General features: G+C 44.1%; 1 protein-coding gene across 1 annotated transcript in view; it reads left to right on the top strand.

Annotated features, from left to right (window-relative positions):
• SUCLG2 (succinate-CoA ligase GDP-forming subunit beta) overlaps positions 1–13,106 on the top strand; it is a 256,096-nt gene extending 242,990 nt beyond the window's left edge. Inside the window, exon 11 of the mRNA XM_026501201.4 lies at positions 12,041–13,106. Coding sequence (XP_026356986.2) covers positions 12,041–12,156 — 116 coding nt within the window. The 3' untranslated portion in view covers positions 12,157–13,106. The remainder of the gene's footprint in view (positions 1–12,040) is intronic.
• The last annotated feature ends 1,662 nt before the right edge of the window (positions 13,107–14,768 follow it).

Below are 14,768 nucleotides of genomic sequence, written 5' to 3'. Positions count from 1 at the left end.
TGGAGGGCAGCAATTACTCCTCTAACTCCCGTCAAAAAGGCAGTCTTGGCAGACTGCTGTGGCTGACTAGCTGGAAAGGTTTTCGTTCAGGATACTTGAGCCCTAGGTTTGCTGCTTCCCTTCAGAGTCAACAGAGAATAAGGGGCTGCTGGCTGAGTAGTGGCATGATCCTGGGCAGAGAGAGTGTGGGTGCCCCGCAGCACCAGGGGGCTGGCTCTGTGTCCCTTAACACCCCCTGGCCTCTTTGCACATTTCCCAGTGTTTGCTCTGTACCGAGTTTTTCATCTTCTCTTCCTTGCTCAATCCCTGTTCCCTTTTAAGGCAAGGTGGACCTGTTCCCCCACCTCAACCCCCAGCCTCTCCAAGCACACCTTTCCCTGCTCTCCACTCCTTGGTTACTTCTGCAGTCAGTGGAAATGTGGCTCCAGGAGGAGGGGCCAGATCCTCTTGGCCAGTGTGTGTCTCTTTTCCTCTTTCCGTTTGATCCTCATTGTCCTTTCTGTCCCCATTTTCTGCACACTACATTCCTTATCTTGCTTTCTGCCTCACTAGCGCCCACTCACCTTCCTCATCTTCTTCCTCCTTCACTGTCCCCCGTGGATGCACTTTTTCTGGGACTGATTTCACTTCCTGTGGATGTCTGTCACCTCTCCTCCCTTCAGTCACTGACATCTTCTCCCTGAGTACCCTTCCTAGTGTTGAATTCATCATCACCGGGTTAAACCAGAGGACACGTTGGAGACAATCCTGCCCTGTCATCGAGCCTGAAATCCTCTCATTGTCTAGATCGATAAACTCTTCTGAATGTTTAAACTTTGCTGCACTTAAACATTACACTAAGTCTCACAGGACCTAACCTAAAGTTTTAGGGTAGTGAAAGCTTTTTTAGATTGAATATTTAAGTTTCCAGACAAATCCCCTAGATGTGGCACTTTGAATTTTCATTTTACTTCTAGATGGTTCACATGAGTAACTGGAATGTTTGCCATGTTGGACATCCGCTGCCTGACACAAGAAAAAGCTACCCAGCATTCCTTAGGAAGGGAGTCATCCAACCAGTCCATGTTGTTGGGGTCTTTCAGGGGATCCAGTGGCTCCTTCCCCATCTGGGGAGCCTGGTGAGAAATATGACAGAGGTCTAAGAGACTAAAATATCACTTTCATTACTGATGAAGAAGGTGAGGGATATACCTTATCGTATACAGACAGTGATCTTTCTTACTCTGAACCCCAGACATACCCAGTCACGGGCACCACGGACCCAGAGGGGTAGTATGGGCTCCCTGTGAGAGCACAGTCCAAAGGAAAGGCAGCGGAAGTGGCTGGGCTACACATGCCATCTGTCTCCTTTCAAACATTTCAAGTCAGAGAAGTGACTCCACGGCCAGCACAGAGCCAGTGGTAGTTGGAGATGAGACTGGGAATATTATGCTCTGCGTGGAAGGAAGCACCCCTCTAATGCACATCCACGTGATTAGTCTGCACTGGGCATGGGCTGCCTTTCGGTCAGGTGGCCACTTCAGTCTAGCCAGTGGTCCTTCCTTCAAAAACAGGGGCCTGAAGTTGTTTCCGTGGGGCACTTGTAACAAGGAGGGGTTTTAGAGCATGGCCAGGCTGGGGAGTGGCACATCCTAAGTCCTGCACATCACAACACCACCGTCTGCTTCGTGGGTATTTTCTGAGTGGTCAGTCAGTTCATTTCTGCATGCCTTAGTTTCCTTGTATAACACTGGAAAGTTCTATTTGATTTGCCAACAAAGAGGGAGAGAGAACACATTGCTATCAGGAAAGGGACACCCTGGTAGATTCTGTCTGTCCTATTTTAGAGGAGGCAGGTGGGTCCTGTTAATAAGACTCTCCCAGAGAGTACCACCTTGCGGCTGCCCGAAGGCAGAGCTATCTAGGAGGAAAGACTCCGCGAGAATGTTCGAGAACAGGCAAGACAAATAGCTTTCATGTCCTGCCACCTTCCCACTCAGTGGCTGCCTGAGTGCACTGCCAGGAAAGATGTTGAGACTTTACCCCAGCTCAGTGGCAAAGAGCTCTGTGGTCATTGTCTTCCACAGATGTGGGAACAGAGAGTGGGAGGGCTAGAGCCAAGCGCCAGCCACTGTGATCCTGGAACTCCAGCTGCCTGCTGCATCAGAAGCAGGAGGTGGGGGCTGCCAGCTGAAAAGGCATTAGATGAGGCTGGGTTCTTAACCCCCCCACCCCAGGCACAGGGCCAAAAATGTGGATTGTATAGAGCAAAGGTCTGCAGACTTTTTCTGTAAATAGCCAAATTTTAGGCTTTGTGGGCCATGTATTCCCTGTTGCAATCACTCACCTTTGCAGCACAGAAGCAGTGGAGACAATATAGAAAGGAATGGGCATGGCTCTCACGATAAATCTTCGTTCCAAAGACAGACAGTGGGGCATAAGCTGCAGCCTGGTGTGGGTAGAGAAGAGGTCAGCAGCAAGACCTAGAATTCTGGAAACTCCCCAGGGTCTCTGAGTCTAAGGCCCCCTCCATCCTTAGCTCTGTCTGAACGGTTTTGTAAAAGTCAAGAAAGGTTTGGGTGCTATTAAGCATCTAACTTTTCAAGGAACAGATTAGCAGTGAGAGCTCAGTCATTGCCCCACGCAGGGACAGAATGATGGGCAGTGATGCGCTCATGTCCCATATCGGAAGCCGTGGAGTTCTAGAGTCAGGATTCCAGACTAAAGTCTCACACCGCCAAAATTACCTCTGAAAATCCCTGAAATCACCCATCTGTTAGAATATACATGAATTACAAGCCATGAGGTAGACTGAAGGAAGGCATGAAAGGAAAGTCCTTGCAGATGTTTAGGCATATAGAACATCCTTTCTTTACAAGAATGGTCCTATTCCTAGTGGGTATAGAATTGTAGGGCATTCTTGCTTGCCAGAAGATTCGTTGTGTTCTAGTTTAATAGTAAGACTCCCATACCAACATAATATATATGTTGCTTTTTTTTAGGGGTTAACATAGTCGAAAGCAAAAGCATAAGCCCTCAGTGGATATATGTTAGACTTGGTCCTCAGCCTTGCCTGCCTGAGCCTAAGTCCATGCACACCATCCTTACAACCTGGCCGTCAGCTTCCTGCCAGTACAGGTGGTGGCTCCAGCCCGCATCCTGAGAATCCCTGTCACACTCACACCTTCAGCAGTGGTTTCTTCTTACCATGGCAGAAGAAATTACCGAGGAATATAGGGGTACACGGGATATAGTCCGGTAGGATAGCTTATGTCATTCTTAATTTTTCTAGAATGTGAGGGATACAAGGCATTTCTGGAAGATACTCATCCAACTATAGCACCTTCCCAAGGTCACTCAACTTCTTGGTGACCGAACCAGGTGTAAAGTCTGTTTTCTCATCTGTGAAATGGGAATAAACCTATGGCGGTCTCACGGGGTTGTTGTAAGGAGCAGATGAATTCTTAATTCACCTAGACAGGCCCTGGCTCAGTAAATGTTAGCTGCCATCATTACCTGAGCTCTCGTTCCTAACTCGACTGAGATGGGGTCTCTGGGGGCTGGCGGCAGTGTGCCGAGCACGGTGTGAGATACCGGGTGCATGTCGTCTCAAACAGGGAGACTGCTGAGGCAGCGGGACTTTACCTTGGATTTTCAATGAATTATTCCATTTTTAACAGTACAATAACAAGACAAAAGAGATGTGATAAGTTATCTAAATTTACATGTCACCAAGAAAATGGACCTCTTCTATCTGCTTGTCACTTGAAAGAGAATAATGAAAGAGGATCAAGGGCAAAAGGACAGAGACCATTTTCGGAGGAATCTGCTGCTTTGTAGAATTTGGTTTCTTTTCCACTGACCTCCTCCCCCCCCCCCCGGGTGGAGGGGGGAAAGATTCCATTTCTTAGAGATGGGGTCGAAGTATTTGAGGATTTATGGCCCGTACTGACTGTCACAACAGCTCTGCCATCGACAATCTGTAAATGAATCACTTTGGCTGTATGCCAGTGAAACTTTATTTAAGGACACAGAAATTTGAATTTCATGTAATTTTCATGTATCGCAAAATATTATTCTTCTGATTTTTTTCCCCAACTATTTAAAAATGTACAAACTATTCTTAGCTGATTTAGATCAGCCCTGACTTAGAACACCAGACCGAGAGTCAGACCTGTCATGGTTCACTGGTTATTTGACCTGAACAAGTCATCTAACATTTCTGGGCCTCAGTTTCCTCTAGTGAAAGCAAGAGACTTATCCTAAAGGTTAGCTAGGATTCCTTCTGGCATTAAAAGGCCAAGTTGTGTGGTTGTCCTGTGGCTTTGCAGTCAGATAAACCTGGGTTCTTAATCCCAGCTTAGGCTTTGACTTGCTGGGGGCATTGAGCAAGTTCCTAAGCTCCCTAGTTCCTCAATTATCTCATCTGTAAAATGGGGATAAAAATGAGGTCATCTTTAAGGTTGCTATGAAGGTTGAAGTGATAGGATAATTGAGAACCCCTTAACTCATGTACCCAACAGACATTAATTGCACCTAGCGTATACTCAATAAATGCCAACTATTGCATTCTTCAAAACAAAACAGAACAAAACCTGATTTCCTATTTAAATATCCTTGAAAAAAAAAAAGAAAAAAGCCCAGCTCCCATGTACGTCCAGACTACAAAGTAGTTTTCTTCACAGCCTTGTGATAAAAGGGTGGCCCAGGTGCGGGGGAAGGGGCTGTACCTTTTGAACAAAACCCAGTAATTTCTGTCCACTACTGTTACCTTCTCCTGCAGGTATTGAAAGCAGAGAACAGATTTTGATAAATTAACCCTGCATCTCTGTGTACAGCTCTCTCACTCCACCTGGTGGCAGGATGTCAGTGGTAAAACATGCACCAGCGGAGACTTAAAAATTTAATAATTATTCTTTTTATAATATCCTCTACCGGTAGAGCAAGATTTCATTATCCAACCATTCCCCTTTGATTCTCTATGCATTGCCAGTTTTAAGGCATGCATCGGGTAGATAACTACTTAGCTTAGCAGCTTTTCAGCAAGCAGATGTCAAGACGTGCTTGAAGTTGAACCAGCGTGAGTCAATCAGTTATCTGTACAGGTGGTTATTAAAACTGTTGTCCTGCAGCCTCATTAAAAAGCAATGCAGCATTTAATAAATATTCGAACATGTCAACAGCACTATTTAAATGTGGGGGAGAGATCAATTTCCTTTGTAATTGGGTACACAGGCATAAACACTGTCTTTGGAACTCTTAATTCCGTGTCGGAGTTTAAAGCAGCTATGGTGGTTTCTATTTAGAAATAAAGGCAAGGAAGGGGATGGGGAGCAGGTGTCAGCCACCTGCTGAATCAAGAAAGCAACCTCGAATATTCAAAGAACAGCATTAATGAAAGGAACCCACATACCAGCAAGAATTTTCCCAAGGCTTCCCCCGTTTCTCTTTTCCAGTGACCTCCTTTTGAAGCTGCTGGTTTTCTTTTTGACCCTCTTCTCTGTGTGTTCCTACTTCCCCTTGGAGCTGCTCTGTCACAGGAACGAGGTGTGTGGGCAGCAGGGCCTACCGTGGCCTTGCTCCTTCTTGGCCTGTCTGCAGAACAGTCCAGGGAGAAACCAGCCTGGATGCCAGGACAGAGTGCTGGCAGGGTCAGGACAGGGGCTGATGCACTGGGGACTTGATGGGCTCACTTTTTGCCCTTGCTCTCTGTATTTGACTCTTGTCTATACTTCTTTTCATGTGTCTGTCCCTCTGGGTTATTCCTCATGACTCTCTCTTTCTTTACCCCCATCAACTCTTTTAGTTCCCCCCTCCTCCCCTCCCTTCTCTCTTCTTTTTCTCCTCTTCTTCCTTCCTTTCCCTCTCCCTCCCTCTCTCGTGCTGGGGTTCTGAGTATGCCTAGCCTGTGCTTAATAATTAAGGCTATAATTAAAGTGTAACTGCAAGCATAATTAAAATTCACTTTAATGGATCCTGGAATTGTGAAGCAATCAGGCATTTTGATATGGCCTTGCAGGAACAGCTGGAAGGAGAGAAGGGCCCATTTTCCCAAGGGCTGTTCCACCCGCTCTCTTCTGGCCCCGCCCCCTTGTTGTTAACCTTGAGCAAGGCCTCAGGGCAGGGGTGGGCGGAAGGCAAGCAGAGCGGCTGAGCCAAAGGAGTGGCAGCAGCTTGGAGTCCTCCAGGGCACCAAGCTGGCAGACAGCCAGCTTCTGTTCGGTCCTTCTTAGAGGAGGAGTCCACTATAGAAGCCCCTGGAGAACACGAGAAATCTCAGGAACAGTCTGTCCTTATTTTCAGGTTGTTTGGGGCTTCTGTTTCCATGCTATTAAAAAGGGTTATTTGGAGATGGTGGGCCAGCAAAGCGATCATAAACGCACCCTCCCACACCACACCTCCTCAAGCACGCTTGCTGGGTATGCGTCCGTCCCCCTTCATTCAGTCCATCAACAAGTGCGCGCTGTGTAATAGGTTGTGCTAAGTGCGGCGAGATCCTGGTAGGCCGGCCTGACAAAACGTTAGCACTCAGAAGCTTATGTTTGGCGGGGAAGAGAGAAACGTCAGTGAGCAATCCCAGTAGTGCTATGATTCTGGAAGTACAAGGTACTCTAGAAGCTCTTTTACAAGCCCCTGCTCTAGTTGGGGGGTTGGGGGAGTAGTGACAAGGAAGGCATCCCCAAAGAACTGCCATTTAAACAGGTATCTCATGAACGTTTGGGTTCAGCCGAGCAGAGAGAAGGCAAGAGTTCTGGGTGGAGGACTCAAGGCCAAGGGCCCAGCATTTCTGCAGGTTCATGGATTTCTCAATCAGTCATGTTTCCCTTTGAGACTACCTGGTGCTACAGTGTGTCCTGAAGAAGGTGTTAATTAAGGAACTGATTTAGTTAGGTTTCTTGGTTGCAAGGAAGTTAGGTTTCTTGTTCAAGTAGTCTCAAAAACCTAAAATGGTCAAGAGCTGATTTCATCCATACCCATGGAAAGGAGTGCAGTTAAAACTGCACAAACGGTTCTCAGAATGGACAGGAGCCAGGACGCAGCTGGCCCCCAGGAAGAGGAAGCTGGGGCGTGGAGGCCGTACTCCAGAGCATCACCCCAGCACCCTGCTCACCTGACAATGCTCCTCTCTGCATGTTTGTGCTGCCTTTCTCTCGCCGGCTTGCTTAGAGCTGTGGAAGTCCTCTTCTTGCTGCCCTGTTCTATTTCATATATGCTCCCCATTCAGATTCGTAGCAGAGCAAACCTAACTGGACAAGCTAATGACCACCGTCTGTATTTGGACCACCCTTGGATCAGGTGCAGTTGTGCTGTGGGAACAGTCCATATCTGCCTTGGGGCAGAGATCACCATGTGGTCCCTCCTCCAGCAAGGGACAGTGGGTAGGGTAGGTATAGTCAGACAGGAAGATTGGAAAAAGCAGACACCCGAGTCGTACCTGATCCTTGCTCTTAAATAATTTATAGTATCGTTGAAGTTTAGATGATCTCATGCGTGGGAAAGTGCTACAGATTTCAAATGTCAAACAGGAGTCACCAGGAAATCAAAACAGAGTGGGAAGAACAAAGGATTTTGAGACTGAATCCTGCCAATCACTAAGCCTCAGTGCTCTTGGCCAAAAAAGTAAATAAATGAATAAAAAGAACTCATTTATAAACACCTGACTCACAAGGTCTTTTAGAAACACCAAACTCAAAAGTTCAAAGTCTCAAAGTATTGTGGGAAGACTGAAAAACAGAGATTTCTTTTTATTATTAGTGTGATTATGATGATGATAATGTCATGTATTTACAAAAATTGTAAGAAGGGGTCATCCAGGGTTCAGCGTGGATGTTTCAAGCATTAGGTCCAGAAATCATTCAAACCAGTGAGAGTTCAAGTTCAATGATTATTCCACTATTTCCTCACTATTACCAGCCATGTTAGCTAGACTTTGACCTTTAACTTAATTGCACCTCAGCCCTCCCTTCTGTAAAAGGAAAATAGTAATAGTAGCTATCTCAGGGTTGCCATTGAGGAGCAAATGAGCTAATATACTTAGGACCCTGGAACAGTGTGTGACACCTGCTAAGTGAGAGCTGCTATTATTGCTTTGCTTAATGTTATCACTCCCACTGGCACTGCTAATTCTTGTACCAGTCCAGCTACACAGAAAGAACGTGGCAGGCTTGGGTAAGATCTGTGTCCACAGGGCAACTCTCACCAAAGAAAGGTAGAGTCCGAGATGAGGAATGTTCAGGCAGGGGAACCTACTTCTTGATGCATGGGGTTTTGGGGGGCTGTCTGTTGAGATTGCAGATGCTCTGAAGAGAAAGGAAAAAGGGAGAAGAGCCTTTTTTTTTTTTTTTTTTTTAAGATTTTTTTTTATTTATTTATTCGACAGAGATAGAGACAGCCAGCGAGAGAGGGAACACAAGCAGGGGGAGTGGGAGAGGAAGAAGCAGGCTCATAGCCGAGGAGCCTGATGCGGGGCTCGATCCCACAACGCCGGGATCACGCCCTGAGCTGAAGGCAGCTGCTTAACCGCTGTGCCACCCAGGCGCCCCTTTTTTTTTTTTTTTTTTTAAGATTTTTTTTATTTATTTGAGAAGAGCCTTTTTTTATCCTAAATTAGATTTCTTCCCTAGCAGAGAACTCTAGTCCATGCCTCTGTTGAAGGAGATAGAAATTTACATATTTAACTTTCATTGACCTGGTCCAAAGACCAATTCCATTCTGTGTCATTCAGGACTTTGCCTCACATTGTGTCACGATTCCATGAAAGCCCTACGCACAGACTAATGTCAGAATTCTTTAGCCTAGTATTTAACACCTGCCACTGTCTGATCCTCTGTCCTACTTTTCAACCTCTGGCACCTTGTCTGAAACTTTCCCAAATGAATCAAAATGAACACTGAGGTTGTATTAATGAAATAATAAATCTTAATATCTGTATTAGTTAAGTAACCAATGTGTAACACATTGCCCTGAAATTTAACAGCTTAACACCAGGAACGTTGTTGATCTGGTTTCTGTGGTAGCAAATCTCGGTGTGGCTTAGCTGAGTCCTTTGGCTCCAGGTCTCAAAGCTGCAAAGTGTCAGCCAGGGCTAGGGTCCTGTCAAGACTCGACTAGGGAAGGGTCGCTTCCGAACACACTCACATCGTTGTTGGGAGGATGCAGTTCCTTGTGGGTTGTCAGACTGTAGGCCTCAGTTACTCCTTGGCTTTCGGCTGGAGGCAGCCCTGAGCTCCTTGCCTTGTGGATTTCTCCATAGGGCAGTCCACAGTATGGCAGTTTGCTTCATCGAAGTGAACGGAGTTAGAGGGAGCAAAGAAAGAAGTCATGGGCCTTTGTAACTTAGTCCTAAAGACATTACATCACTTTTGCTCTATTCTTATTCATTAGAAGCAAGTTGCTGGCTCCACCCACAGCGGGAGGGATTACACAGGGGCATGAGCAACCAGAAGTGGGGATTGATCATATGAGAGCCATTTTTGGAAGCTGCCCGCCACACTTACAAAGTAACATGTCAATTAAAGTAATGCTAGTTCCTGTAACGAGAGGTAAATGCTGAAATGTGAGTCTTAACGTAATAGAAGTTTCTTCGTCATTCATATGAAGTCTAAGAGGGTGAGTGGGGTGCTCTGCTCCACAGAATTATGCTATTATCCATGCTGAAGGAGTCATTGCCATCTTCAAAGAGGTGACTTACAGGGTTGTCTTGGCTGGCAGCGTTCCAGAAGGCAGACAGGGAAAACCAGGTGACTACAGGGAGGGGCTCACATTGGCGGTTTTTATGGGTGTGTGTTTATGTCCACTCACAGGCCCTTGGCCAGAACTCAGTCATGTGAAACCACATAGATGCAAGAGGCTGTGGGAAATGTAGTTCCTGGTTGGGCAGCTACCTCCTGGCAGCAGCTGTCCCCTATGGAAGTGAAGCATGAACCTTCGGTGGACAGCCAGCCAAGTCCGCCACAGATGCACAGACATTTATGAAATCCTTTCACATGTATTATTTCATTTACTTCTCATCACAATATGTGCTATCAGCATCATTATTCTCATTTTAAAGCAGAGGAGAGGCAGGGCATGGGAGGCAAAGGGAGATAGAAAGAGAGAATCTTAAGTTGGCTCCATGCCCAGCACAGAGCCTAATGCAAGGCTGGATCTCTACCACCCTGAGTTCGTGACTTGAGCCGAAAGCAAGAGTTGGGACGCTGAACCGACTGAGCCACCAAGGCGCCCCATTATTCTCATTTTATAGACAGGGAAACAGATTGGCATATCTTTAGAACATTTAGGCTTATATAACTAGAGAGAACAGAGTTCGAGTTCCCATCTCTGCCGCTTACAATCTGTGACTCTGGAAAAATGATTTAAGCTCTCCATGCCTCTTGTTGTCTCATCTGTGAAATAGGGACAGTAAGATCTAGGCATCATCATCATAAAGATTTCATATGCTGCTCGTAAGTCACTTAGCATTATATCTGGCTTATGGAAGTGCTTACTGAGTATTAGTTATGGGCCAGATGATCTTAATGTCATGTCTGGAGATAAAGAAGTTGAGACTCAGAGGAGTTACAGGATTTACCCAAAACTATTCAACTAATACACGACAGAGCCAGGATGAGAAGCTGGGGATTTTAACCAACAACTTCCCTATCTTTTGGGTTATTGCTTTCCACAGAGGCCATTCGGCACATTACTGTGGAAAACAGCAGTGAGTAAGCCTTGAACTAAAGACACAGTGCCAAGTGTCCCCTTCCCCACTGCTGTGGTGGCCCCAGGGTCCCAGGAGAATCAATACTACACCACCTTGTTAGCACAGCTGTTCCTCTTTAACTCCGCCTTTGTCTCTTTGTATAAAACATGCTGACCGAGTGCCTCCTTTTTATTTGTACACGTAGGTCCTCCAAGGCCTCTATTTCAAGGTCCTTGTTTATAAATAGGCTCTGTCTTGCTAACTAGAAAGAAGCGCAGGAAATGATGTAAGATGTGGTATTTCATTAGACTCTTAAATTTTATCACGTTTCTCCTACGGGCTCGCTTGCTCTGAAAGAACAGAGAAGCCGTTTGCATGCTAAACAGTCAGTTGCAGACACACAGCTTTGGGTGGGATAGCTTGCCCCCTAGACGCTACAAATCCAGCAGGAATGGGACACCCCCTCCGAGGCTGCAGTGCTCTTTTCGGGTCCTCTGCCCTTTCTGTCAGAGTGGAGAGGACGCAAAAACGGATGTGTGGAATCCTGTCATTGTTTCCAAAGCAGTGGATTGCTGGCCGTCGGTGGGTAGGCTCTCAGCACTTTAGATGAGGTACCAACGCAGACCCTTCATTTCAAGAGATCTTTAAGACAAATGACTTCCGGCATGGGCCAAAACCACATGAAAGCCACTTGACTGGATTATCAGCAGAAATTTCAGCTTTTATCAGTAAAAAAAAAAATGTCCATTAGTCTCATACAATTCCTGTCTTTCATCTTGTTTTCTAGACAGACCACCCCTTGATAGAGATGTTGCCACATCATCTTCCCTGTCAATGACATATTAAAACATATAATTATTTCATTTCCTGATGAAAAGCTAGAGATTGGTTGGTCCTTGCATCTTCATGTGTTACTTCCAATATTCTGTACCATCCCATCACACCCATTTGCCATTCTCTGGCTCATGTGTCTCACATAGCTTTTTCTTTAGATCCCGTATTCAGATTATTCAAGCAAGGGACGAATCCGTTTCAGAGATTTTCCTCTTTCAAAGTAGTTGACCAAGTAGTTGTTAATCTGCCTTTGTTCACAGTCTTATAAGAACATCATTATTTGGATTTTTTAAATGCACGAAAAAATATAGGCAGCATCTTTATAATGCCAGACATTTGAGGTGAAAAAAGAAGAAAAAGTAAATTTGTCATCTGGATATATCTAAATAGCCAAATCTGGATCCTAAAAAGCTGAAACTGAGTTGTAATTAAATTGTGTTCATGAGACCTGGGCATTGCACAATTTCCAGTCCTAGGAAACTTCCCAGGGCACCACCTCCAGTTTCATTTCAGTGACTGTTCCCTCCCCCACCCCCCACCTTCTAGGAACCAATGTTCACGAGGCCCAGAACATTCTCAATAACAGTGGACTCCCCATTACTTCGGCCATCGACCTGGAAGACGCAGCCAAGAAGTCTGTAGCCTGCGTGGCTAAGAAGTGATAGCTTTGTCTTGACCCCTTGGAGGAAGAAGTCCATTTTGCTATAAAAAGTAATGTTTCTGTCATCACTGTGAAGGAAATGATTATCCCATCGGGAGAAAAGGGAGAAGGGATGAACCACGGGATGAATCACTGTGCCTGAGATCTTAAATCTGCATTTTCTTGAATAAGACAGCTAGACAGCCTAAATAATCTGATTTCACTTAGAATCTTTATTAACGTCCTGTTCTCGTACTTTTCCGTCATGGTCAGCCTGCTCAGTAGGCATTGTTTTGCCAGCTTTGGGGGAGCAGTCTATTTGGCCGAACTGTGTGTATATATACAGAATTTGAGATCAGAGCCTGGTTCATTTACAATAATATTAAATAAAAACAATTACATGCTGTAAAAAACTCAAACAAAATTACATTTGACAGCTTATCAAAAAGGCACAGCTAAGACATTCAGAAGTGTTGCACACTGCAATGTCTTCTGTAAGTTTCTAATTCCAACACACTTAGAAAATCTGCAAATGTTCCAGAACATACTGTTGTACAGTGGAAGGTCCACTTTAATATCCCACATGTGTATTCTACTGTTTGCCTTAATATTGAATATACTGTTTACCTCACACTAAAAATAAAGCCAGAAGCCTTATTTGCAATTTTGGCATAGAAGGTTCTATTTCTATGTCAAAACCAAAGAATGCTGATTCTTATGGAAGTCTCCATAATTAAGTCATTTCAAGACAAGACAGTGCTGAAGATCAAATTATGTTGTGTCAGTACTTTTTCTCCCCTCCCTTTTCCCTCCAGAATCTACCAGCTGGGAAAAGATAATTGAAAGAATGTGGCTTTTTCTCATAATGTCCATTTTTGTGGTGGGAAAGAATTTGAGTTGGTCTTTGTTTAAATTTTGGTCAATTTTTATCTGTACACAAATTTAAATAAAATTATGTTTTGTAAACTCTAAGGTCTGTGTATTTCTCATTTTAGTCGATTTCATTCCTCAAACAATTTGTCTTTTACATCTTAGGCGTGACTCCAAAATTAGAGAATTTGGGTTGTTAGGGGATTATTTCAGTTCCATTCAACTTTGTCAACAACCATTTCTGTTAGGAGATTATGCAATGAAAGAATAAAAATTTTATATAAACCAGAAGGCCAGGTAAGTGTCACAGACGTCCATCAGGTTAGAATATGACTTCAGTCTGTAGAACGCTAAAGGAAATATATACACGTAAACTTGTCCTATTTAGTGAGATTCAGTTGTCAGCATTAAAGGTTTTTCTCTTAGTGTACAAATGTTTAGCAGACCAAATTCTTCTGTTTGGTTTTTTTATCAGTTTACGCTGTTCTCACAAGTTTCACATATGAACAACAGTTAAAAAGTCATTTTTTTCTAGCTCCATATTTGCCATGGAGAGAAAAACTATTTGATAGATCAATCTTATGTCCTTTTTTAATTGTTATGCAATGAATGAAAAGTATTAATAATGTCTTTTTAGATGTGTTTTGGTTCTTGATCGTTTGGTAACCAGTTAGTGTGGTAAAAGAAATCATATATACGTTGTCAATTAGACAAAAATCAGCATATTTGTATTTTTTGCCCTTTGTAAAAGCCTGTGTTCTCATAACTATATACTGTTGTTTCTAATTAATCCAATTTGGAAGAGGAGATAAAGGAATTAAGTCATTCGTGTATGATTTTCTAAAAGGGTTAATAACAGGAAATAGTTCTTTATTTTCAAGTAAGTGGTTATTTGTCAGAATTAAGGTTTTGTTTTTTTTTTCTCTCTTGGAAGGTCCAAATGTCTGCGTTTGTGTTGCTCACATGGCATCTTGGTGCTGAGCACAGCATAGTTTCCTTAAGTATTTGTAGAATGAATCACTGGTATGTGTGTGTTGACCCAGCTATTGTGACTGATGACACGGTATAGAATCGGGGACAGTTGGTGGTATTGATGGATCTAAAGTCTTCCATATGTTATACCTATGCCAGCATTCCCTACATTTCTGACCTTCCAGCATCCCCTTTAAGTTTGTCTCCTGTATTGTATAGAAGTATGAACAGTAATTTCCTTTAAATCAGATCAGTATTTTTTAAACTTGGCCCTGTTCTAGGCAAGAATATCCATGAAAGGAGGTGACAGTCTAAACACAGTACTCAGTATGCAAGAAGCTTACACTTTTTACTTGAACTGCTTTGCACAGGAGATTTTAATGGATTTGCTAGTCTACACATCATTCTCCTGGAACAAGCATCAGATATAGAGGAGATGAAAGTCCTTACCCTCCCACTTACCAACATTCACTTCTTTTGAGTTGATTAACCTATGGTATTTGTCCAGACTCTTGTAATGACAAAAACCTAGCTCAAGTTTAAGAAAAATGGGGGAGAACTGTTTTGCTCTTGTGATTATAAAAGACAGAGGTTCTGGTTATAGTTAAGGCTCATCCAGAGACTCAAAACCTCAGAACTCAGACTCTGCATCTCAGAACAGCTTGTTTCGTGTTGGCTTCATTCTCAGCCCATTTCCACAAGCTGGCAAAATGGCTGCTGTTCATGCCTGGTATATATTGCCAAGTTGAGCATCTCCGAAAGAAAGAGAGGGAGCGGATGAGAGAGAATGAA

This window comes from Ursus arctos, unplaced genomic scaffold (genome assembly GCF_023065955.2).
Source record: "Ursus arctos isolate Adak ecotype North America unplaced genomic scaffold, UrsArc2.0 scaffold_14, whole genome shotgun sequence".
Taxonomy (NCBI): domain Eukaryota; kingdom Metazoa; phylum Chordata; class Mammalia; order Carnivora; family Ursidae; genus Ursus; species Ursus arctos.
The sequence above is the reverse complement of the archived record's forward strand: the minus strand, read 5'-3'. Positions and strand labels throughout refer to the sequence as shown.